The 26,053-nt window shown below is 40.2% G+C and overlaps 2 protein-coding genes across 10 annotated transcripts in view; one reads left to right on the top strand and one right to left on the bottom strand.

The window, feature by feature from the left end:
- Positions 1-4,600, bottom strand: part of NDUFAF2 (NADH:ubiquinone oxidoreductase complex assembly factor 2) — a 73,437-nt gene extending 68,837 nt beyond the window's left edge. For all 3 annotated transcript variants that reach the window (XM_075526774.1, XM_075526776.1, XM_075526775.1), the window contains exon 1: positions 4,394-4,600. In XM_075526774.1, coding sequence (XP_075382889.1) covers positions 4,394-4,520 — 127 coding nt within the window. In that variant the 5' untranslated portion in view covers positions 4,521-4,600. The remainder of the gene's footprint in view (positions 1-4,393) is intronic.
- Positions 4,601-4,745: 145 nt separating this feature from the next.
- The window catches only part of ERCC8 (ERCC excision repair 8, CSA ubiquitin ligase complex subunit), a 33,639-nt gene continuing 12,331 nt past the window's right edge, over positions 4,746-26,053 (top strand). For 2 of the 7 annotated variants that reach the window (XM_075526403.1, XM_075526400.1), the window contains exons 1-9: positions 4,746-4,864; positions 7,113-7,208; positions 7,358-7,459; positions 12,488-12,611; positions 14,156-14,237; positions 14,909-14,977; positions 17,094-17,160; positions 19,986-20,089; positions 24,020-24,144. In XM_075526403.1, the coding sequence (XP_075382518.1) occupies positions 4,788-4,864; positions 7,113-7,208; positions 7,358-7,459; positions 12,488-12,611; positions 14,156-14,237; positions 14,909-14,977; positions 17,094-17,160; positions 19,986-20,089; positions 24,020-24,144 (846 nt within the window). In that variant the 5' untranslated portion in view covers positions 4,746-4,787. Of the gene's footprint in view, positions 4,865-4,945; positions 5,199-7,112; positions 7,209-7,357; positions 7,460-9,167; positions 9,292-12,487; positions 12,612-14,155; positions 14,238-14,908; positions 14,978-17,093; positions 17,161-19,985; positions 20,090-24,019; positions 24,145-26,053 lie in introns of those variants that run through there. The other 5 variants (XM_075526401.1, XM_075526402.1, XM_075526405.1 and 2 more) reach the window with 5 other exon arrangements.

The raw sequence follows: 26,053 nt of genomic DNA, 5'->3' as shown, positions 1-26,053 counted from the left end.
CCATCCCATATCTTTAAACGTCTCCACAAGTTTTAAAAGCCCCCAAGTCCTGCAGTGACCCTGCTGCACACAAGTTTGACCAGCACAAGGATGCTCTTCAAAAGTGTTACAAGGTGAGAACAAGTTAGTTACCACCACCCAAGGCAGTGGGTGTAACCACCTGTGACCGCTTCCTTCACGAGTGGATTGGTAGTGATAGAACGAATTGACTTATCCTCAGCCACAAGATAATATAAGCCTGAAGTCGTACTTCCCTGCTGTGGAATAGACCAAACCTAGTATCTTTGCTCTGCTGACACCACAAGGATAGCCATCCACAGAACTAAAAGCACAAATTACAGAGGAAATGAGCCACCAGTGGGTGGGGAAATTGAACAGATATAGAATCTCCTACATCCAAGTAACCCAAAGTCACAAGGGACTGCCGCAACAGGCTGGCTAGGTTCAGGGAAGACTGTATCTTAAAATAATAATAACAAGCACTCACGAAGAAGTCTGTTTTGCAAGGAAAGTGGATAATGGTCTGTAAGGTGGAAATGGAGGGAGAAAATGGGTATCCGAATTAAGAGAACACAGAGAGGAAATTTCTAACTACTAATACGATACATGCTGTACTACAGAAAATGTCAATTGTGTAGATCCATATTCTCAGAACACTTTAACCACTAAATTGTACACTCTCTATTTAGAAATAAGCAAGGCTTGATCTCAGCTGATCCCCCAGCTGAATCATACGACAGTTGACCTGCCGCAAGATGCTCACAGCTACTCCCAGTTTCCTCTTGCACAGTTTGACCTGCGAATTTAATAAAAATACTTTCTTATTCTTCATTCAAATCACTAATAGAAACTTTGACTAGTTCTGGACTTCAACAGACAGCTGGTGGATCCCTTCGGATATTACCCTGCAGCTGACAGGTAACATTTCTGACTATTCCAAGAACAGTTTCTAACCTGCTATGCACCAACATAGCAAATTCATAATCCACAGTCTTAAATTTTGCACACAAAAAGGTCTAAAAAACATCAAAATATTGTCCACTGAGGAAACAATTTTGATAAGAACCTACCTTGTCAAACCAACAATTTGACACTGGTTTTCACTCACTATCTTGTGAATATACTTACAAGTTACTACTTGTTCCTCTATTTTTCCAGCACCCATGCCAGTTAACCTGATTCACAGAGGGTTTTTTCTTTTGAGGTCACTGAAAACTCATGATTTAGCCAGGTTAATTTATTGCTATACTTCTTAGCCTTCATCCACATTAGGGTAATTTGTACTTGTGCCTTTAACAGTTGGAGGAGGTACAGGTATGAATTGTCCTACACACCTTTTCAGTTATTCTGTTTAGACATTCACAGGCTCTCTCCTATCTCTTTTCTGAATTTATTGAAACCCATTTTCCTGAAGTAAGCTGTCTTCATTCTACTTACTTCCTTCCCTCCTTAATGATTGTTACATCCCACATCTCATGTTCAAGTGTGTCTGACTGTGAGTCACATCAATTAATACAACACAAAACAAATCAACAGAATAAAAAGCAAAATTTGAACACTTTCATGCAAAAGTTTCAACATCAATTTCTTCTTGTGGGGAAAGTGTTGCTTACTTCATTCAGAGTTCTTTCATTCTGCTGATACTGAGGGGTTAGGGGTTTTTTAGATCATCTAAAGTGACAGCTGCTGCACAGTGTCAAATATACGTCAGTAAGTTAAACGGAAAACAGAATTTTCAAAAGTAGTATTTTCACACAGAATTCTAGTAGTAGTATTTTTCACATGCACTCTCCTGTTCTCTACTTACATAAAAAAGGACAGTAAGGGAGAATTAACTGACTGTGAATGAACACATTTATGGAAGATGCAGTATTACTTCCGAGTATCTCAAATTTCAGTTTGTAAAGCAAAATTATAATAACCCTTCCCTTACTTTCATTCCAAAGACAGAAGAGAATCATGGGAAGAGCAAATAAAACATTAGCCCTTTGCCAGATACTTTTTTCTTATTCTGCCTTTTAATATCTTTTTAAAATACACGATTTTTCCCAGATAATATGCATTTGACTGGGTCAGATCAGAGGAATTAAAAAGCTTAATAGCAAAATACTAGAAGGCAGAGGAAAACTGAGATTAATATGGTTAGGAAGCATTAGAGACTCTATAAAAGTTCTAGCTCTTGATTTTGTTTCAAGACGTCTTGTATAACCTTATGCTATCTAGCAGCTCATCCTCTTCATTCCCACTCCTGTGCCAGTTCTAGCTTACATCAAACAATTCTTCATCAAATAATTTTAATCCATTTTTCTGTTAAAGTTTTCTGTAGGAAGGTCAAATAAATGACTGTGAAAAGTTAGCAGCAGTGAGAAAGAAAATAGGGGGAAGAGATATCTCCGTTTTGGTGGCAATAAAACATTGCATCAGTGCAAGCTGGTGGTGCAGAATTTTCAACCGATCAAGACAAAGGAAGTAAGACAAGTGGAAAAATGAGAGAGGAAAATCTCATAACAGAGGGATACTGATAGTTCAGTAAACCTGCATTGTGTCATCTGTATCACTAAAATATATTTAATGTGCAAGAGCCTTAAGATTTATAGAAGTGCTGTTCTCACTCACATCAGCCAGAGTTGCAACTGCAGAGCATTTAAGAGCCAGCCCTCCCTGCTCAAAGCAAAATCAGCGCAACTTCACCTCTGAAGTATTATCCTCAGTATTCTTATAGTTCATCTGAAGAAAAACTGGGAAACATAAAGGCTACCACAATGTGGTCTTAGATACAACTATTTCAATTCATTACTAATTTTAAAAGCCTCTTATGCTGTGCTCCTGACGAGTTCAATAGCTATGTCCCACCTCCTGTGCCCTCTTACTGGCACTACAACTACCATATAATTAATTTCTAAACACAGAGATCAGTCTTAAAGTTTCAGCAGAGGGCTTTCATTGTGAAAGGCCTGCCAGCATTAATTCAAACATTGACAAAAAGACTGCGAGTATTTCTGATAAAACAAGTCATTTTTACTGATAAATAAGGAACTGTCACTGCTATAATCATACACAAGAAATGTGACAGTATTTTTTACCGTTTCCTGTATGCTAGAAGACACGGCCTTTTGAACACCCCTCAAAGTCAGCATGAACCCCAACAGTGAGAAGACCAAAAGCTGAAAGCAAGATGCAGAAAGCCTGGAAGTGTTACACTGTCATATTAACCCAGAAGAAACACATACTGTTGGCAAAAGGGTGTGCACATCACCTTCCCAAACGCTTGTTTGAGCAGACCTGCTTTAAGTCACTGTCAGTTGTTCGTGAAGTTGCACAGCAAAACAGGTCAAGGGAACTGGTCTGAAGGCAAAATAACTCCAGAAGACATTACATGTTTCTGAAGGTGTGTGCCCCTTCCCTCCCTTCCTTTTAGGAAGGGTACTGACTTAAATAACTGCACAGCCTCAGACTTTCTTCTTCTTCTTGTACTCTGAAAAATATCAAGTCTCCACAGCCTGGGGGTGCTCTAGTTGATGCGGTCATACAAAACACATGGAGTACAGCAAGCAGATAAACAAGCCTGGGCAGAGAGAGGAAACAGGACTGTAAAATATTACAGCACATGCACTTAGACACCTTCAGGGAAGCTGCCTCCAATAAAGTATACACAGCTGTGCAGCATAAGCACAGCATCTGTAGAGAATGATGTGAGGACATGCTATAAGAGCATCCAGGCTCCTGGAACACAGGCAGAAACCTAGAAAACTATTCTTCCTCAGGAGTGCAGTGAGCATACACACAGGAATGCATTTAAAAACATATGCAGAAGCGCTCTGAATTATCAAGAGGAGTCAATATGGTTTTTGCTGCCTACCTACATACTGCAGGATGATGCCTACACTCTAAAATCTTTTGATGGCTGGCTTTAGGGTTTTTTCTTGCACTAGAGCACCAGCCTAATGAGAAACGGAACGTGTTTTTCGAAGCGAGCCGCACAGAACGGGCCCACCCTCGGTTCCCTCGGCAGCTGCACCCTTTCCTTCACTTCGAAGTCGCTCTTCTTCGTAACCGGGCAGCAGCAGCAGCCAAGCCGCCACGCTGTCTACAGACAACAGCACCGTGGTCACGGACCCACGCAGGACCGCGCTCCGCCGGGGCTCGGCGCTCCCCGCCGGCGGCTCGGGGTTTGATTCCCGATTTCGGTGACGGGGGGCTTCTCCGCAGAAGCTCCCGGGCGGCGGGCAGAGGCAGCACGCCTGGGCGCTCGTACGCGCACGGCTGCCTGCGCACGCTTGGCTCCAGCACCAGCAGCCGCCGCCGCCGCCGGCCCGCCAGGCCCCCGGCCGCGACCCCGCCGGCAGGCAGCCCTGCGCCCCACCGGGGCGGCCCGGCGGGCCCCGGTGCCTACCTGCGCGGGCCTCGTGCTCGGGCACCCGGTAGTACTTGTTGCCGAACTGGTCGGTGCCCACCAGCTCCTTGGCGGGCCCGAAGAGCCGCAGGCGCAGGGCGCGCAGCGCCTGCCAGGACCGGCTCATCCCGGCGGCACTCGCCCCGCGCCGCCAAGGTCGCCGCCGCCGTCGCCACCAACGCAGCCCGCCGCGGCGCCTCAAGCCCCGCCCCCGGCGGGCCGCGTCACGTGCGCGCGCGCCGTCCCGCGCCCTGCCCTGCCGAGCCCGCCCCTCGGCGGCGGGCATGCCAGCAACGCCGCTCGCCACTGGCGGAGGCCGGCCTGCCCTGAGCCAATCCCCACCACCCCTGGCCCAAGATGGTGGAGTGGGGCCGACTGGCTTCGGGGTCCCGCCATGTTGGGACTCATTTCGGCTCGTCAGGCCGGGCTGGACGATCCAGTGCGGCTGCGCCGGGCCGAGTGCACCCGGAGGTAGCGGGGACGAGTGGGGAGCCGGGACCGGGGTGGGCCTGCGCGGCGAGGCCGCGGGGCGGCCGTCTCAGCCTTGCGGGGCGGTAGCGGCAGCTTCTGGCTCCGCCCTGCCAGGGGGCCCTCGCCCGGCCCAGGCTGGGCCGGCCTGAGGTGGGGCCCGGGGCCGCCCTCGCTGCCGCTCCGGCCGAGAGAGCCGAACTCTGCCCTGCCGCTGCCCCACCGTGTGCTCCGGGCGCGGGAAGCCAGAGCGGGGGAGCCGGGAGCCCCCGGGGACGGCCTGGGCTCCCCGGCAGAGGCTCCCGCGTGTCTGCTGTGCCTCGTCTCGGAGTTTCCCGTGGGTTTTTTTTTTTTTTATGTACGTGTGTGGGTTAGCAGCCCTGGGGTAGGCTGAGTATTGGCGCTTTGGTAGGCTGAGTAGGCACAGGGCAATAAACTCTTACCCTTGTTATTGCCCTTGTACTGCCCTGCATCTGGTTTCACCAGATGTTTCAATTTGCATGCGGCTATGCTCTGCTTTGTGAAGAAACAAGATTTATGTGATGCTTGGGTGCCCGCATCAATTTGTCCTCCCTCTTTCCAAAACTTGGCCTGTTCACAGCTTGCAAAAGAATCGGATGCAGGGGTTTTATTAAGTTTCTAACAGCTTTTGTGGAAAGTGGTGACTGCATAGAGAGGCTTATTAATATTCTTGCTAAAGGTTATAATGTGATATTTGTTCGTTATCAGAGAATCAGTTTTGCACCTGTGTTTCAAGATAAATCCAATACAGCCAGCCTCAGTTCAGCTGCTCACGCAACTCCATCAGCAGGAAGGATTTGTGTTGCTGATTTACCCATGCGATGATGCAGCTTTTGTGGCTCTGTCGTTGTAAAAAGAGTGTTTAAAACTGAATTGAATTTTGGTGATTCAGGAAGCTCCTTTCTGTGTGCATTTTGACAAGACGATTATGTCCTTTCTGTGCCCTCAGCACTTGTGTAGCATTCCGTGTTAAGAAAGGAAACAGAGTGGGCAGAACTTACGTTACTTGGACAACTGTCTACCTAACATTCCCCTTCCTAAACATTTTAATTTTTACTTTAAAAAGAAATAATCTGTAGTCTTCAGTAGGTTGTATTTATAACCACATTTTAAAGTCATATGGTTTAAAACATTTCCTTAGGGGGATTTATTGCTTCACTAAAATTCACTCTGGAGCTCAAAAGTTTTAAACTAGGTGTCTTGTATATGTCAAAATTCTTATTCTAGGTGAATTCTTGTATAATTATATTTCACAGCTTTTAAAAGAGCTTAAATGACTTGCTGCTTTTGAAGCATGCCTACAGACATGCTCTTGGGGGTCTGCCTAAGCTTACATCAAGATTTTTGGCACTCGAGCTGAAGCCAAGTAGTGGCACTCTGCCTTACAGCTTTTAAGTTACGTTTACAGCGTTTAAGTTATGTTTAAGCTAAGTAACTTAGTTACGTTTTTGTTGATAGTGGTTTTTACAAACCAGTGCTGTAGGAAGCACTGATCATCTTGTAAGGCTAATTTTATATCAGGTAGTATGGTTTAAAGAAGCAGAATCTCTCTTTTTTTTTTTTTTTTTTTTACTATGTAGTATTAGCATATTTAAAAATACAGGCTACTACTAAGTAGTACAAAATGCTAATTGCAGCTCAGAAGAGTTTGTCTTGGAAGCTTCTTCGTGTGGATAGCGTAGTTTTTATTTAATGTTACAGAAAACACAGCACACAAACATTGTTTCCCTAAAGGAAATACTGTGATTTGTTGAAGTAAATTAATCTGTCCACTAGGTGTCCGTAGTTCCAAGTAGGATGAAGCTTGGAAGGATGTTACATGATGAAGCTTCAGAGTAATTAATATTTATTGAGACTACAACTGCTTCTTAATGTTTCTTTTGCTCAGTGTTTTCAAATTACATTCTTTTTGTTGTTTCATATGTTGATCCCAAAGGCAGTTTTGCTATTTCTTTGAGCCTGTTTTGTGTACTTATTTCTTGGTTACCTTCCAAACAACACAAAGAATAAAATATTTTTTCTGCCAACTCCACAGGACTTATTTCCAGCCCTGTATTGTGTCTGCAAGTCTAGTTTTGCAAAAAATAACAAGGATGGGTTAAATGCATTGAGGAAGCATGAAACTACGGTTTGAGCTGTTCAGAGCTACATAGTAACATTCTACAATCCTGTTGTTCTTGTTGTTCATATCTCTGTTTTTCTTTGTTGTTGTTTTATTGTTTTTTCTAAGGGTTCTAAGTTTGGAATTAAATAAAGATAGAGATGTGGAAAGAATACATGCGAGTGGTATCAACACCCTTGATATTGAGCCTGTTGAGGGAAGATAGTAAGTATATACTTTAGTTGGTAAAAATATATATGAGAACTTGACTGTGTTTTGATACTATGGATTTATTTGCTTGCTGAATACTCAATTATATTGAGCATATTGATATCATGAGTGTTGTAACTTCTGTGCTTTATTGACACTTTCAGCATGTTATCCGGTGGGTCAGATGGTGTTATTGTACTTTATGACCTTGAAAACTTGAGTGGAAACCCAATTTACACATGTAAAGCACTTTGTTCTGTGGGAAGGTAGGTACTGAAAAATTCTATTGAAAGTTCATATTGATATCTCACGTGTGACTAGCATGAAATGCACAAATTAATGTGTGTTTTTATTTCTAAGATAAAAAGACTGTAGAAAATAGTGCCAGAAATCATTGAAGGCTATCATGATGCATTATGGTTTTTGGCATGCAAAAAAAAAAAGCAAGAAACTTTGTGAGGATTTATGTGATTTGCTAAGTAGCAGGAGCTAATTGGTTTTTCTTGATTTGTCTACTCTAACAGTTAATCATATATGTACAATGACTCTCTGATATTGTTTGAGTAGATCTTTGACAGTTTGAAAGTTAAAATGGAGGGTGTTAATTATACTCATATGGGAACTAAAGCAGAGAAGCTTGTGTTCCTGTAGACCCCACAAAAAAGTCAGAATTAGTACTCCAATCTCATGTTTTAACACTAGAAAAAAAGACAAAAAACCCCCAACCCTCTTCCAGGTCACAGTTCCTCACCTGTGAGTTTTCTTATTGTTTTGTGTTGAAATTTGCTGACTCTATGCCAGTAACTATGAGAAAGTAATTTGGGGACTGTTGTAGAAATATTCCTTATATCCCCCTGTCATGGTCTAACCCCAGCCAGCAACTAAGCACTTGCTCACTCCCCCCCGGTGGGATGCAGGGGAGAATTAGAAGAGTAAAAGTGAGAAAACTCGTGGGTTGAGATAAAGACAGTTTAATACGTAAAGCAAAAGCCTTGCACGCAAGCAAAGCAAAACAAGGAATTCATTCACTCCTTCCCATGGGCAGGCAGGTGTTCAGCCATCTCCAGGAAAGCAGGGCTCCATCACACATAACGGTTACTTGGGAAGACAAACACCATCACTCCGAATGTCCCTCACTTCCTTCTTCTTCCCGAGCTTTATGTGCTGAGCATGGTGTCATATGGTATGGAATAGCCCTTTGGTCCGTTGGGGTCAGCTGTCCCGGCTGTGTCCCCTCCCAGCTTCTTGTGTGCCTGGCAGAGCATGGGAAGCTGAGAAGTCCTTGACTCTGTGTAAACACTGCTCAGCAACAACTAAAACATCCCTGTATTCTCAACACTGTTTTCAGCACAAATCCAAAACATGGCCCTATACTAGCTACTATAAAGAAAATTAACTCTATCCCAGCCAAAACCAGCACACCCCCAAATACATACAATATATGTCTCTTTGAATAATTATGTGTTTTAGCAAAAGGAAGGTAATCTTTGCCTAACCCTCTTCATCTGATTGGAAAAAATCTAACACAGGTTTGCAGTTGTTGGTTTTATTTTCCCCTCTCCCTGCTCCCAGCTTTACTAATAGCTATTGTAAGTTTACCAGGTGTTCACCAGGAACAGAAGTAATTAATATAGAACTTCCTAAGAACATGTTTGAATGAAGTCAGATGTGTTACTGACAAAAATGTTCTGAAGAACAGGGTACTACCATACTGTGTGTAATCTATATAAAGACTCAAAGCCTTTATTGATTTGTCAGGCTTTCCCTGCAGGCAGTATAAATTTGTCCATTATGGGCATTACGTCTTCTAGCAAAAGCTGTTTTTTCCTTGTGTTTACATAGGAAAGTTGTCTAGTAGGTTAGGACTGTATCTGAGGCTCATAATAAGATTAGTAGCTACATTTTCCCCTTATTTTTTCCCAGTCATCAAATTCTTCGAGGTCTAAGAGCTTCATGGTGAGATCAACAGGAACAGAACAGATTTCTAACAATAAAAGGCCTAAAAGGTATCTTGGACCATAAGAAAGAAAAAGGTTACGAGAACATGCATCAAAACATATGGGTAGGAACAGAATCTACTGCAAGTAAGCTGCATTTGGTAAGTGTTGATGGCTGGGACTTCTTGAACAAAAATAATTACAATTGTAATTAAGAACAAGTAATGACTACACATCTCCAAATCTCAAAAACGAAACGAATTCGGAAACAGATACAGCAAACTGAAGAAATACATGCTGAGAAGACATAGCATAGAAACTGGCAAATCTGTGTTAAAATCATGCCATCGTTAACTTCAGTTAGGTCAGAAATATTCCATACTTGAAAATTCTGTTTATGAGCATAGTTAGTTGGTAGTTTGTTTCTTGAATAGCTGTTAATTTGCATAGATACATCTTTTCTTTCTTATCAATTGAGTAGAGGCATAAATCGTACTGTTAGAATCTGACTTTGTGTGACACAATGTGTTAAATGATAGGCTTATTATTATTGTTGCTTAAAGTAAACATAATAGGTTTTTTGCCTCAATTATTTATTCCCAGTATTCACGTAGCTTCCTAGTATGTTTTAAATACTTATTGTAGCTAGTAAGCTACGGCTACAGCTTCAGATATTGGAATATTATTCATGCAGAGTTTCTGACATCATAAATGAATTGGTAATTACCAGGAAGAAACACTTTCCATTTGACTAACTGGCTCCTATCTTTGAAGGGTATGATGATGACGTGTTGCAAAAGTTTGCCTGTGTTCCAGGTTTGAAGGGCACAGTGCAACTCTGGTCTCAAAGTTGCTTAAAGAATAAGCTCTTGGTAGAGGCCCTTTGAAGCTATTTCTGAATAGACCCTGAACTGGGCCTGCTGTGGGTCCAGTAGCTTAGAACATCAGAGGAGATAATTCCTGATGGTAGGCTGTGATTTAGCCAGTGTTTCTCATCTAGAATGTAGGGCCACTATTGCAAAAACCAAGAACTTTCCTTGTTCCACTGGGAGTCAGCACACAGAGCTTTACATGGTTTCATATGGTCCACGCTGTCCTGTGGCAAAAACTGCATTTGAGAGTAACCGAACAGTACCAGCCTCTAGATAATATATAGCTGTTGCTTGTGTGTAAGGTAGTCTCCTCTCCTCAAAACCTGTCTAGGAAGAATGAATGGCAGTGACCTTACTATGCATAGAATTAATTCTGTATTTTTCTTTGGTAGAAAAGGTTGAGATATTCTAAGTAATGGGGGGAAATACTGCATATAGAATCAACTGGGAATAACATACAGCCCTGAAACAGGAAGTCAGGCTGAATGGCATGTGGCCACTATTAAGCCTAGCCAGATCAAAGATGAATCCTGCAGAGATATTCAAATTTTTTAGTTCATTCCTCAGCCCTCTGGATTATGGGAGAATTGATTGCTCTGGTGCAGTGCTGAACACAGTCCAGTGTTGTGCACTTATATTTATTATACCAAGATAGTTAGTCCCATGAGTTTAGGTTTTTCTGCAGAGTGCATGCAAATGCCTCTGTGGGAGTAAGTTCATGCTGAGTCAGGCTTGATTTCCTGGCACTGCAGGTACTGAAGATTTTTAGCTTGATCCCCTGTAGAATAAGTGCACAAAATCTGTTGATTTTTAGCACTGTGGCAAAGTAACAGGCTGTTCTAGGTTATGCTTCAGAGATAAGCAATGTAGGAGTTATTAAACTAAGTTCAACAGTTGCTCAGTACTCTTGCTTGGTGTTGTCAGTGCTGGCTTCTGTGCTTTCTAGCAACTCAAGTTAGCAGGAAGGTTTATTAACTTAGGTGTAGTGCCAGATCTATACAGAAGATCTGCATCTGCGTTTACACAATGATGCCCCTGCAATAGTTATCGCTTTGGAGGGCAGGACACTTGAGAGAACAATGCAAAGATAAGAGCTGAAGTGAAGAAATCTTGTGAGCCCTTCACTAGCTGCTAATGGAGCCAGTTGGACTATTTTCGCATGTGTACTGCATCTGGCTGGGGTAGACTTAATTTTCTTCATAGTAGCTTGGGTGGTGCCATGTTTGGATTTTTGATCAGTCTTGATAACACAGTGTTGTTTTAACTATTGCTGAACAGTGCTTGTGTAGTGTCAAGGCATTCTCCGTTCCTCACTCTGCCCCCTCAGCAAGTAGGCTGGGGGTGAACAAGATGCTGGGAGGGAACACAGCTGGGATATCTGACCTGAATTGACCAAAGGGATATTGATATTCCATACCATACAATGTCATGTGCAGCAGTAAAACTGGGGGGAGTTTTCCAGGGGTTGCTGTTGCTCAGGGTCTGGCTGGGCATCAGTCTGCATGTGGTGAGGGATTGCTTTTGCATCACTTGTTTTCCTTTTTTTGGGTTGTTTTGTTTTGTTTCCTTTTACTTATTAAGATGTCTTTATCTCAACCCACAAGTTTTCTCACCTTTGCCATTTGGATTCTCTCCCCATCCCACTGCAGGGGAGTGTGAGTAAGCGGCTGTGGTGGTGCTTAGCTGCCTAGGGTTAACCTACAACAGCAAGGTACTTCTGAGTCTGGGAGCATGGTTTTGGGCCCTGGAGCTGGATCCACATGGGTCCAACTCAGATATGAGTGGCCTAGCAGGTATTGTTCAGAGCCCGGTCAGCTGAATCGTATCCTGGAGCTGTCAAGATTGGCTCTGGTGTCCCTTCTTCCCACCACTGTTAATGTATTATTAATTATATTCCATTCTGTTACTATGCGTAGTTGACTTGAAAGCTTCATATTGTTCTTCCTCTTTCATTTCTGAATGCAAAAATAATTAACTCTCAGTAACTCAGTCCACTGCTATTTGGTGACTTCAGTATGCATGAATTTCCAAGAACTGTGTAGCTGTGATTATTAGTTAATAATAATGAATTATTGAACTGTACATGTGATTGTATTTTTCAGTGGATCCATTTCTAAGACAGTGGGATTCCATAAGCATAAATGGTTTGTAGTGTTAGGCCCTCACTTTAAACATTAGATCTTTAAACATTAGAATTTAAAAATTTCAAAAGACATTAGTGCCTTTTATGCCTCAGACTGAGTGTCTTGAGATATGCTATACTATATTTTGAAAAGGTAAATGATCTGTAGTTTCTTGAAATGAAGTCTTCAAAGTAATTAACATTGGTTGATTGAAAATTGAGGCACCAAAACAGCTAGTTTTTGAAAACTTCAGTACAAATTAAAAAAAGTTTGAACTATGTTTTCAACTTTTCATTGAATATCAAGACAATTATGAGACAACTATCAAGACTAACCAACTGGAATCTTTTCCTTCATTTTAGGAGCCATCCTGATGTACATAGGTTCAGTGTGGAGACAGTCCAGTGGTATCCTCATGACACTGGCATGTTTACATCTAGCTCATTTGATAAAACCTTGAAAATATGGGATACAAATACTTTGCAAGTAAGAGAGAATTTTTACAGCTTGCAGGCTTCTTTGTATACATGTTACTCATTCTGCATCCACAGTTCACCCAGAGCTCAACAGGACCAAGCATCCAGAAGGATGAAAACCAGCCGATTGTTAGAACTGTGGTTGCAGCAGAGGGTGGCGTGGTTCTGGCATTCATACATATCTTAGTGTGTACCTGCCTGCTTTTGAAGACCTGAATATCTAAACTGTACAAGTGCCTGGAACCCTTGGGACAATTCCTTCCTGGTTTTGCTGTGAACAAGAATACAGCTAGTTGAATTTAGGCTATATAAACCTGGCCACCAAGGACTGGTCTGAAGTTCATTCTTGGAGATTGTTGAGTGTAACAGTAGTGTACAGCAGGGCTAATTATTTTTAGTAACCAAGGCCTAAATACTGCTTTTGAAGGACTGGTGGTCTTGGCATTCAAGGTCATTAGGTCCAAAATTCTGCTGTTGTAAGCACTATAGACATTGTTTCTAAAAATTGGTGGAAAATGAGAGAAATCATTAAGAAAATGCTAACCAATGTAACTGGCTTTATTAAAGGAAACAGATTCTGTAGGATTTTAGGTTGCTTTGACTCACTAATCCTCACATCCTAATTGTTGAACTATGAATTCTGGAGTGCAGTTTATCCTGTTTCCAGTATGCATGTATGAATGGATTTACACTGATACTACTTCAATGTTGTTTCATGCATAGTGAAAGAATTTCAAAAAAATAAGAGGTCTGGCATCCTAGGGACACAATAGAGAATAAATTTTGACCTTTTTTTTGTGAGATGTGAAGCTGTGTTTGCAGTTACTAAATCTTCTCGTAAATGCGAAGTTCAGTTCACTTTCCAGGTAGTTCTGTGAGCATCACTTAAAAGGCACAGTGTTCATGTGAAGGTTACTGATTGATGTGTTCTGCCACCGAATGGTGGATTTGAAAACACAACCAACCTAGTTTTAAGGTTTTTTATATATATATATACACACACACAATATTTTAGAATGAGACAACAAAAGCAATTTTAGCTGAAAAGAATTGTACTGATTATTAAAGAAAATATTATTTTTCATTCATTTTTAACACTCACAAGGGAGCTGACTTTTTTTTGAGGAATTGAAGATAGTATGTGATGTTTATGAATGATAAGGGGCTTCTAAATATAGTTTAAGTGCCTCTTTCCTGTTTACTTCTATCTCCATATTATAACCTTCTTGTTTGCTGTTTTTTCTTCCTAGCTTTTTAAATTTTTTGATAATTTTAAAATAATTTCCATTCATGCTTCTGATTAGCCAGTTTTCTCAGTCTTTCTTTTGGGTCATCTCTGAGCTCTGGCATAGTTGTTCTGGTGTTGGAAGCAGACTTAATTACTTTGCGATGTTTGCAAGATCTGGTTTTTAACCAAGAGAGTTACTCTTAGTATGTAAATAGTAATATTTGTATTGGTCTTATTTGTAGCTGTTGCTTGAAAAATACTTAATGAGGATTTATTTTCTGATAACATACTTGGCGCTGTGATTGATTTAATCTTTTTATTATCAGCCTGCAGATGTATTTCACTTTGAGGGAACAGTCTATAGCCATCACATGTCTCCAGTTGCTACAAACCATTGTTTAATAGCAGGTATGTATGTGTTTTTAAGAAATGCCCTAAGGAATGTGTATGTGTTTTTAAAAAATGCCCTATTTTTTAAGAAATGTATTTTGGGGTTATAGTAAAAAGCAAGTAATATTCAGTAGGGGTTTTTTCCCTCCCCTGTCTTATTTTTACATAATTTGAGTCTTCATGAGACATAACGTCATTGGTAAAATAAAATATTATCGGTTGGTCAGATGATGTCAATGGGAATATCACGTTTGTTCTTCTGAAATAATGCATCAATCAATTCTCCTTCTAGATAAAAATTCCTACCTATAATTAGGTTACCTTCCATTACATAAGTTAGCATTTGAAGGTTATTAGATCCAAACGTAGTGAATTGCGTAAATAGAGGGGGTGTATATTGCTTACATGTACACAATTTAACTGTTAAGCAAAAGAAATATTTAAAGAGGAGATATTTTTAATTTTTAAGTTCCATAAGTACTGCCCTGTTTACCCCCAGTTTCTAAATTTTGTTTGTTACATGGTAAATTTACTTGGATTAAAAATGTAGATCTGCATTGCCTTGACTAAATGAACTGTTATGCAGCTAACATTTTTCTTCTGTTTCTTTGTCATTGCTAAGATTTTGTTGTTGTTGTTCTCTCAAATGCTGGGGGTTTTTTTAGCTGTCTTTGTTTCTTTTGTTACAGTTGGTACCAAAAGCCCCAAAGTACAGCTCTGTGACTTGAAGTCTGGATCCTGTTCTCACATTCTGCAGGGTACTTTTTAGTCTGAAACATAAATGTTAAACAATAACTACTTTGAGTAAAACAAGTCCTATAAAGAAACATTGTATACAATGTATTCTTTGTAAGTAACATGACTAATTTATTTATTGTCAGTTGTGAAAGTTACACAGTGGCGAAAGGTTCTTCTGGGTGTTAGTGCTAATGAATTGGAGAATACACATATTGATTAATGAACAGTTATTACAGATGTTTGGGCATTTTCATGACCTAATCAATAGTGATTACTATTTATTACATGGTTAAGAGTAGGCATTGGTTTTGTGTTCATGGAAATTCAATATGGGGTGCTGCTTTTTTTTAAAAAAAAAAACAACACCAAACCAAAAAAACCCTTCACTTTTTAACAAAGTATCCTGTGGAGGTGCTTGCATTAGAAACTTAGAAGTTTCTGTATAACTGGCAAGATACTACTTGCTGTAGCAGGCTGGTATCTAATCCTTTGCATTTATCTAATTCAGTAAACATAGGGGTTTATTGTTGCATAACCCATTACTTTTTGCACTTAATGAGAATTTGCCCTTAATGTTTACTTTTTGCAGTATGAGTGTATATACACATGCTCAAGTGAAGGCAATTACAAGGTAAATCTTCCATGCTTCAAACCAGCAGGCCAAGAGCCAGATCTGATCTAGAAACTGTAGAGAAGTGTTAGCTCAGACACAGCAATGTGCAAATGCAGCTCTATTTCTTCACTGGCCAGCTCAAGTCTAAAAGCAGCCTAGGTGCTTTTGTGTGTTGCAGAGCTTAAGCCAGTAAGTCCTTCTGAATTTAATCAGCCACAGTGGGCATTTCAGTGTTCTGTTTCTAGAACTGAGAGCACCAGAGAGTGCAGACACAAAAACAGTTCTCTAGAGAATCAGTGTGGTTTCAGCAGCGCTTCTTAATTTTGACACAAGAGTTAGTGATTTCCAGGCACAAGCTGGTTGTGTCTTTGTACACAGCCTGCTACAGTTAGCTGAAGTGCAATATCAGAGGAACAAGTGGAAGCAGATTATGTCCTCCACTAAACATAATCTAATCATTCTTTACAGAACTTGAAGCTCTCAATAGTGTCTTGAAAATAGGTATCAATATTTTTCACATAGGCTAACTCTAGCAGCTGAAATGGAGCTAAATGCTTGGCTGTAGTTTACTTAATGGATCCAAATAAATGTGTCTGCCATGAGCCTTCCAAGTGTATCCAATAGTACCTGTATTATGGAGATTTTTTCCATTATCCTGGGCATCACAGCCCTTTGATTACTTCAGGTAATGGAAAACCAACTACTAGATGTGCCAGAAACAAGGTGGTTCACATAGCTCTAAGCTGCATTAGCAAAAATCTATTTGTATAACTTAGTTTATTTTTCAGCAATGTGTTTCTATTATTACATGAAGTGTGATTGCAATCTTTCTGTTTAAGACACCTTACACTTCGTATTGTCTGTATTTGTCTAACATTTTTAAAACTTTCCAAGTTTTAAAGTGTGTGTGTATATATATGTATTCCTTGCCACTAAGCTGCACTGGGTATGACATTGCTAAGAAGGCATTTATCTTAATATCTTAATATTTCAGACCTAATTAGGGGAAAAAATGTCCCAAATGCAGGACAAGAGTATTTGAGGATAAGCTGAATAAAGTTTTAATCTTAAGTACAGAAGGTAAATATACTTTCTATTAAACATTTTGAAAGGATTTGAAGAAAAACAAATGGAAAGTTCCTTCTGCATGTGCAAACACCAGTGCTAACACAAAATTTAATAACAATACTTAAAGTAAACTCAGTAGCTGTGACTCTGCTCTAATGTGTTTTGCATAGGTAAAACCATCTTTGTTATCAAAAGTTGTATACAGGTAATACTCCATGTGTCACTTTCAGCTCACTGCAATCCCACTTAAGCAAGAGGAAGAAAGAGAAATAACCTCTAGCCCAAAATAATATATTTTTGCAAAATTCAAATTCATGTTACAATTTAGATTATTGTTCTGGATTGATGGATCCTATAAAACTAAGTATTTGCTTTTACTTTTAGTTATTTACATAAAATGGTGTGTATAAATATTTTCCTAGAAAATCGTATAAGCTTTTTCATATAATTTTTAGGTCACAGGCAAGAAGTACTGGCAGTGTCTTGGTCCCCACGTCACGAATATGTGTTGGCAACAGCAAGGTAGAGATGTTGCTGGACTGTTATATGCACTAAAAATGTCTGATGGTAAAATTTAATATATTCATTATGCATGTTTTTTTACAATTCGCATGCACTTTTAAAGTTAATCTTCACCATTTACTTTAACATCTTCACAGTTTTATAGAACTTGCCTAGAAAAACTAAGCCTGAATAGTTATCCAAGTATGCTTATTTTATAGGAAGATTGTATACAATTTTGAAATAGTTGCATCTAAAGATATAGGAAAATGATAGAGCATTATAGAGATACTTACTTCTTACTGTTTATTAGTGTGCGCATTGCTAATCTGTTTTATAACAAAGTAAAAACTGTTTAGTTCAAAGTACCATCCTGGTTAATCATTCTTAATTATGTCAAAGAGCATAATGCAGGTAGCTTAGCTGACGGGTAATAACTTCCCAAGCTGCAGTAATTCAGTGAGTATGGATTGTATGTCAATACTCCCAGGCTTTTTGGTTTTTTTCATTCCAGCCATTTTCAGTCTAAAAGATCCTTTTGGCTTTCCTATAATTTTTGCATCTGTTAGCTTTTGATCATAATGAAACATTTCTCAGTTTAATGGTTGGCATGTTTTTTCTTTTGAATTGCAGAGAGGAATGTCTGTTTTATAAGTTGAGAGTGAAATTTGAATAAGTTGATATCAGAATTGCATACCCTTGGCTTCTGATGCCAAGCTTCTGGAGGGTTCAACATAGCTGGGCAATTTTCTAACAGTGTGATTTCTTTGTTTGTTTTAGGAAATGAAAAATTGTTTCCTTTTTTTTCCATCATGGGAATAGTAGCAAATTTTGTTTATTAAATATTGACGTCTCCAGAAATGTTTTGCTTCGAAGTCATACACCTATAAACTCCATCTACCTGTGTTGTCATGTTGCCTTATGATAAGTGCATGTTAATCATGTTTCTTATGGCTCCATTACATCATTCAGTGCTGTAGTTGGACTATTAGTTCCTAATAACATAACTCAGTTTTGCCATCTGCTAAGACAAATATGGGCAAGAACTGGCAACACTGAGATAATGAAAAGGTAGTGAGGAGAAACTGGCTGGTACTGCTAGAAAGAGAATCTGGACTAATCTTGCCTATCAGGAGATGTGACTGTTTTCTAAGACGATTGTATGTTTGCTTGTGATCACTTCAGGGGAGGGAAAGTATATTTTGGGGTTTTATGTGGCTTGCATGTGAAATGTGTAATTTCAAATTGTTCTATATAATGCTCGGCTCTTCCATAGTTTTGGCAGGACGTTGGAATGGTCAGAGAAGAGACATTTTTCTGGGTGTCTTCCACACACTTCAGTTTCAGGCATTAGAGAAGATTATAAGCTCTTTCTTGCTCATTAGAACTGGCTAGAAAAGATTAGCCAATAGAAACTACATCATCAAAAATGGACAACTGTAGGCTTTTATAATAAGGAAGCTCTTTCTGTGCCTTTGTTAAGAATATTTGAACTACCCGCAGTTTGTTGCTCCCTTTACAGTCAGCTCAAACCTCAGCAATATCTCAATTTACAGTCTTAGAATGTTTATTTGCAGCAAAGTAATGTGTTGTCAGCATATTCAGTTGGAATACCACTTGGAAGTTAACAGAATCAATCTGTAGCGGAGGGGAGCACAAAAGAACAAATTAGTCATTAGCTTTGTCAGATGCAGAATAGATAAGGAATAACAGCTGGTTTTGCTTTGGTCAGTTGGTATACTATATATATTCCCGATATTAATGCACTGATCTAACTTGAGAACACACAGGAAAAAGCGTGTAGTACTTCTCTTAGAAGACTGTTTATCTAAGAAGCAGTTCAATTGGGTATATTTTCCAGCTGTAGATCAAAGAGATGCAGTTGGTTTTGTTTAGCTGGGGTGAAAAGTGATTTATGGTTTTGTTTTTTTTTTTTTCTCCAAAAGGACAGTTAAGTTGCTGGGAACTGTCCAAATAGTTTCAGTAAATACATCTAGATTGGTGACTTAGTGCACAGGAAGCAGTCTTTTCTATGAATTTACCTCCTATCTATACCTGGGAGTATTGTGGTGCACAGAGAAGTATACTAGTGGAATGCTCAAATCGAGTTGCACATCAAGGGGTCATACAAAGTGCACTGCCTGCAGTGTTGCTGTCTAAGCGTGTACCTAGTACCAACACTTATCATAGCTTTTGTTGCTGGCAAAGACAGAATGTGAGCACAGCATGAGCATGCAACCTGGGAACCAGAATGAATCACAGCAGCCTGAACCTTGGTCTTTCCCTCCTTGTGCCACCCTGGTAATGTAGACAAAGCCAGTGAGTTCCTACAGAAGCAAGCTCCCAGTGTTTCTCTGCCATAGCACCATATGACAACAGAGGATATAGACCTATCCAGCCTATGTGTATGTAGCCAACTTGTATACCAGTCATACTGTAGATCTGTGATAGCAAGAGCCTGAGTTCCCAGACAACCATTACAGACAGTGCTGGAGGCTGCAGCTACAGTTTAATCAACAGAAGAATTAGCAAGTTTATTCCTAGTCTGTGTATGTATGTTATGTTGTGGACAAAGAAGCAAGTGTATTGTATTATAGACAAAGATTCACTCTTAACTTAGGTGCCTGTAGTGTCCCAGCTATATTTATGAATTCATGTAAATTTGTGTTAAAGAAGTTTATCTTAAAAATCTTTTCAGGAAATTCTATTGGCTTGAATATGACTGCATGATGAGTAGTTCAGAATAGTTGCTGGAGCAGGCTGAGTGCCAGGTGGGTTGGCTAAAGACAGTTACTGAACCAGGGTGCGCACAATTTCCCTGATGTATGCAAATCTGTTTTTTTTAGTGCTGACAGTAGAGTAAAATTATGGGATGTGAGAAGAGCATCTGGATGTCTGACTACGCTTGATCAGCACAATGGGGAAAAGTCCAAAGCATCTTCTGAGGCAGGTAATACAGAGTATAACTGGTGGTAATCCATATGTAACTAGAAGCATTCTTATTTCATGTGTTGAATACTAAGACCAGCAAGGAAAGTAGTGATAACCCAGTTCCTACCTACCATGTAACACAGGCCATTTAATTTTATTAAGTTATTTCTGTTACAGAGATAGTGTTTGTGACTGGGGATCTTGTTTAGAGAGATCTCCTTGGCAACAGTATTGTATCTGTTCTAATGATTTTCCCTCTAAAATAGGAAATTTTGCCATCTGTTTTATGAGTGGAAGAATTCATTCCTGCTGTAGATTAGGTTTCATATAAACAGCAATCACTTCATACTTCATAAGCTGTTCCAGTAGTTAATTACCCTCCTTTAAAAACCAAGACAACACAAACAAAACCCACAAAAGCACATTCCTTTTCCTGTTTAAATTAGTCTTGCTTCCAATGTAAGCCTCTCGAATATTTTTTCATATGTGGTGCCGCAAAAGCAATTATATTCCTTTTATACTGCATAAATCACAGAATTGTATAGGTTGGAAAAGACCTTTAAGATCATCGAGTCCAACCGTAAACCTAACACTACCAAACCACCACTGTACCATGTCCCTAAGCACCTCATCCAAACGTCCTTTAAATACCTCCAGGGATGGTGACTCAACCACTTCCCTGGGCAGCCTGTTCCAATGGTTGATAACCCTTTCAGTGAAGAAAAATTTCCTAATATCCGCTCTAAACCTCCCCTGATACAACTTGAGGCCGTTTCCTCTGGTCCTGTGGCTTGTTACTTGGGAGAAGAGACCGACCCCCACCTTGCTACAACCTCCTTTCAGGTAGTTGTAGAGAGCAATAAGGTCTCCCCTCAGCCTCCTCTTCTCCAGGCTAAACAATCCCAGCTCCCTCAGCCGCTCCTCATCAGACTTGTGCTCCAGACCCTTCACCAGCTTCGTTGCCCTTCTCTGGACACGCTCCAGCACCTCAATGACTCTCTTGTAGTGAGGGGCCCAAAACTGAACACAGTATTCGAGGTGCGGCCTCACCAGTGCCGAGTACAGGGGCACGATCACTTCCCTAGTCCTGCTGGGCACTCTATTTCTGATACAAGCCAGGATGCCATTGACCTTCTTGGCCACCTGGGCACACTGCTGGCTCATATTCAGGTGGCTGTCAACCAGCACCCCCAGGTCCTTTTCTGCCTGGCAGCTTTCCAGCCACTCTTCCCCAAGCCTGTAGCGTTGCATGGGGTTGCTGTGGCCCAAGTGCAGGACCTTGCACTTGGCCTTGTTAAACCTCATACAATTGGCCCCAGCCCATCGATCCAGCCTGTCCAGGTCCCTCTGCAGAGCCTGCCTACCCTCCAGCAGATCAACACTCCCGCACAACTTGGTGTCATCTGCAAACTTCCTGAGGGTGCACTCAATCCCCTCATCCAGATCATTGATAAAGATATTAAACAGAACTGGCCCAAATACTGAGCCCTGGGGAACACCACTTGTGACTGGCCACCAACTGGAGTAAACTCCATTCACCACCACTCTTTGGGCCCAGCCATCCAGCCAGTTCTTTACCCAGCGAAGAGTACACCCGTCCAAGCCATGAGCAGCCAGTTTCTCCAGGAGAATGCTGTGGGAAACCGTGTCAAAGGCATAAAGTATACAACAGAGTATAAATTTATGATTATATTTAATTTTACAGGAAGATAAATCACACTCTTATTTCAGTACAGTCAAATACATTAATGGTGCCTTGTATCAGTTGTTATTAGCTACAACATTAACATTTTAATGTATCTTCTGGTCACGTTTCCGTACCTAAAAAAAAAAAAAAATCTAAAAGGGAAGCTTCTGAACTTTAAATTATAGTTCATGATTTTTAGTCAATTCTGGACAAAAGATTTAATTTTGGCAGGCCAAAAAAGTACTTGAACAGTCGCTGCTCTGAGGTAGAAATACATAGTATTTGGAACTGAATCACAAAGTAGGAACTGTGTATCACGGCTCTGAACAAAGGGATTTGTGTAGCATAAATCATACTGATTCAAGCTACAAGTCATTCTGACTTGTTATGTGCAACTTAAATACATGTAAATCTCTGTAAAGTCAAACCAATTTTTCAAAATGTAGTTAGAGGATATGAAGTAGCATTAAGTATCTGTTTTAATAACCATGCTCTCTGCTATGTAAATTGTAGTGTGGTAATACAGATGTTTGGTTTTGACAATTTCAAATTTCATTGAAATTCAAGAAATTACCAAGATGAAAATGCTGTAAAGAAATCTAAGACTTATGAAAAGAGAAAGATTTGGACCAATTTTCTTTTACAAAAAATTAACTTCTAAGTAACACCCAAGATAATTAGTGCCATTTTATACATTCCTTAGAATGACATGTTGTCTTGTTCAAACACAACTTTCTTTTCAACTTTATTTCTCTGCCTGACAGGTTCAAGATAATTTTTTTTATAATCTAATGGTAATCAGATAAACTAGGATATTAAATATATTGAAATACAGCTGAACTAAACCATGTGCAGCTAACCATTTTTTTACAAAATCTTTGAAAAACAGATAACACTTTTTACGTAAGAGGTATGTCTAAATTATGTACTGCAATATAATGCAGAGATACCACATCCATTTTTCAGTGAGCTAATTTATGGGCACCATAATTAGGTTTGCTGTGGTAGCACCGAGTTGGATTTTAGCTACTCTAACATACTTAAGAATGTGCAGTACTGCAGGGTGAACTCAATGGAATTCATTTATAGTACTCTATAAACAATATAGAATAGAATATTCAGTTGGAAGGGACCTACAACAATCATCCAGTCCAACTGCCTGACCGCTTCAGGGCTAACCAAAAGCTAAAGCATGTTATTAAGGGCATTGTCCAAATGCCTCTTAAACACTGACAGGCTTGCGGCATCGACCACCTCTCTAGGAAGCCTGTTCCAGGGTTTGACCACCCTCTCAGTAAAGAAATGCTTCCTAAGGTCCAGTCTGAACCTCCCCTGGCGCAGCTTTGAACCATTCCCACGTGTCCTGTCACTGGATCCCAGGAGAAGAGCTCAGCACCTCCCTCTCCACCTCCCCTCCTCAGGAAGCTGCAGAGAGCAACGAGGTCGCCCCTCAGCCTCCTTTTCTCCAGACTAGACAAGCCCAGAGTCCTCAGCCACTCCTCACAGGACATGCCTTCCAGCCCTGTCACCAGCTTTGTTGCCCTCCTCTGGACGCATTCAAGGACCTTCACATCCTTCTTAAATGGTGGGGCCCAGAACTGCACACAGCGCTCAAGGTGAGGCCACACCAGCGCTGAATACAGCGGGATGATGCCCTCTCTTGACCAGCTGGTTGTGCTGTGTTTGATGCACCCCAGGATGCGGTTCGCCCTCTTGGCTGCCAGGGCACCCTGCTGACTCCTGTTGAGCCTGCTGTCGACCAGCACCCCCAGGTCCCTTTCTGCAGGGCTGCTCTCCAGCCACTCCTCTCCCAGTTTATGCTTGTGCCCGACATGACTCCATGCTGGGTGCAGCATCTGGCATTTTGACTTGTTAAATTTCATCCCATTAATCATTGCCCGATTGTCTAGATTATCTCCAGTCTATCTAGATCCCTCTGCAAGGTGTCTTGTCCCTTGAGAGAGTCCACAGCACCTCCCAGTTTGGTATCATTGGCAAACTTGCTAATGGTGCATTCAACTCCTGCATCCAGATTTTTGATATATATATATTGAACAGAACGGGCCCTAGAATTGAACTCAGAGGAACACTGCTGGTCACCGGTCGCCAGCCAGGTGCTTTTGTAAACCAAGAGTTAAGTTATTAATTTACTGATATGTTACCATTTAAATGGCACTTTCAGTACTATACATTGAAATAAAAATGGGTATACAAAATAGTAATTCTTCTGTAGAAATCTGTACCAGCTCTTTTTCCTGACAGCAAATACTGCTCACAATGGGAGAGTTAATGGTTTATGCTATACGAATGATGGCCTTCATTTGTTGACCATTGGTACAGATGATCGGATGCGACTCTGGAACAGCTCCACTGGAGAAAACACGTTAGTAAGTTTTCACGGATCTTTGGTTATGTTTTTACTTGCACTTAATTTTAGAATGTTTCTGCAATTTTCATTACAACTTTGGATATTTATTCATTTTCATAAAGAATATAGCTGCTTAATCTCATCAATCGAAGATATGTGAGCTTTTTTTCCCAGATTTCTTTTCTTATTTCCACTTATTATTAAAAAAAAAAAACAGAGTATGAAGAAGCCTGGATCTACTTAAAGACTGAATATGGTAACTTTATGTTCATTAATTTGTGAGCATAGCTGAAAACACTTCAGACAGTAATGAAAACCTTAATATGCAGTGACTGTTGGTAGAAAAATTTTTTTTTTTTTGGTAACTATTAGTTGTCAGCGTGCAATCCACAGGGCAGTTGTCCATACCTGAGAGTTTCACAGGTTGACTGCCTGGCTTTCTTGCAACTTTCTTTGTGTTTTTGTGGAATCTCTCTCGTGGAGTTGTATAGCAGTGTTAAAAATATCTGCCCCTCTACATTTGCATTGCAACCAAACAGGGTGGGGGGGAAATTAAATCTCTACTGCTGCTCCAGTCCTTTCTATGGCTTGTGTTTTTTGCTGAAGGTTCCTGTTTTAATTTTCTGTTCAGTAAAAACAATTTTTTCTCATGTTTATTTTGAAAGAAGGACATAGTAGGCAAGTCAGTTTCCATGGGATTTTAGCCAATCGTAATGATGGTCTGTCATTGCTATCAGGAAAGGAAGAAATTTTACTCTACCTTAGAAATCTTTTACTTCTGCTGCTTAGTTTCACAACACAGCAAAAAGAATTCCTTATAGACATTGAAATGAAAGGACTTTTCTATCTCCACTCTACCCATATTTGCCAGCTTGTTCTCAGCACTTCATATACAGACATCTTTCTGTCTTCAAATCACCATCACCAAAGTAGATTATACAGTTTGTTCACTCTCCTATCACCAGCTGGATCACTGTGTTTTGTTTTTCTGTGCCTGTTAGTTCATTGACTTGTTTCATAGGCTATTTTACAATTTTCTTATTCGATGTGGAATAGCTTGATCCTGCCTTGCTTTCTCAAATCCAGAATTATATTGTCCAGAGTACTGTATTTTCACACACTGCACAGAGGTATTGCTTACAATAATTTCAAGGCACCAACAAATAGTTGCATGTAATACAAGTTCACACCATAGTCCCTTTATTTCCCCTACTAGCCAGTCCTTTTGATCTCCATAATTTTTTTTCTACACCTTTCAAAAGATACAGAAATTAAGCCATGCATGTGAATTTTTTTTGACCAGTGAGCCAAATTTGGGGCCTAGTGGATTGTTTTAGTTAGTAAGAGTAATTAATGTTGGAGTCGTACACATCTTGCGTACATCCTTTATCACAAAAAGGAATAGAAAGTCCTGATTCACTGAGTATAGGAAGAATCAAACTGAAGGAAGTGGATTTTCTGTTTGTGTGCTCAAAGGACAAAGCCAGTTTTTAAGATCTTTCTTCAGTTCTTGTTTGGGCGGCATCCTTGCCTTTCCATTGTGCCTCTATCAGGCAGGAACATTTACTCTGAATATATCTATGTCATTTACTTTTCCCAGCCTCCACTCCTCCCTTTCATTGTACATGCCTTTGTTATGAGTATTGCTGTGGCTTGGGAATTCTTGCTGTTAACAGCTCACATGCTGTGTAAAGGAGTTTAATTGTTCTTTATCAGCAGAGTAATGTGCCTCTTAAGTCTTGTTAATGCTAGTCATCTTAATACGCTGTCCTTACAAAATGAGCAGTATTATCCACAAAGGACATGACATGACATAAGCTCCATATCTCATGAAAATATCCTCTCAATATGAAAAAATATCAACCTACTTGTATGCTAATCAAACTCTCTTTGTATACAGTTTTATGATGATTGAGAGAGGTTTTCTC

This window comes from Mycteria americana, chromosome Z (assembly GCF_035582795.1).
Source record: "Mycteria americana isolate JAX WOST 10 ecotype Jacksonville Zoo and Gardens chromosome Z, USCA_MyAme_1.0, whole genome shotgun sequence".
Classification (NCBI taxonomy): domain Eukaryota; kingdom Metazoa; phylum Chordata; class Aves; order Ciconiiformes; family Ciconiidae; genus Mycteria; species Mycteria americana.
This window is presented reverse-complemented; position numbering and strand designations above follow the sequence as displayed.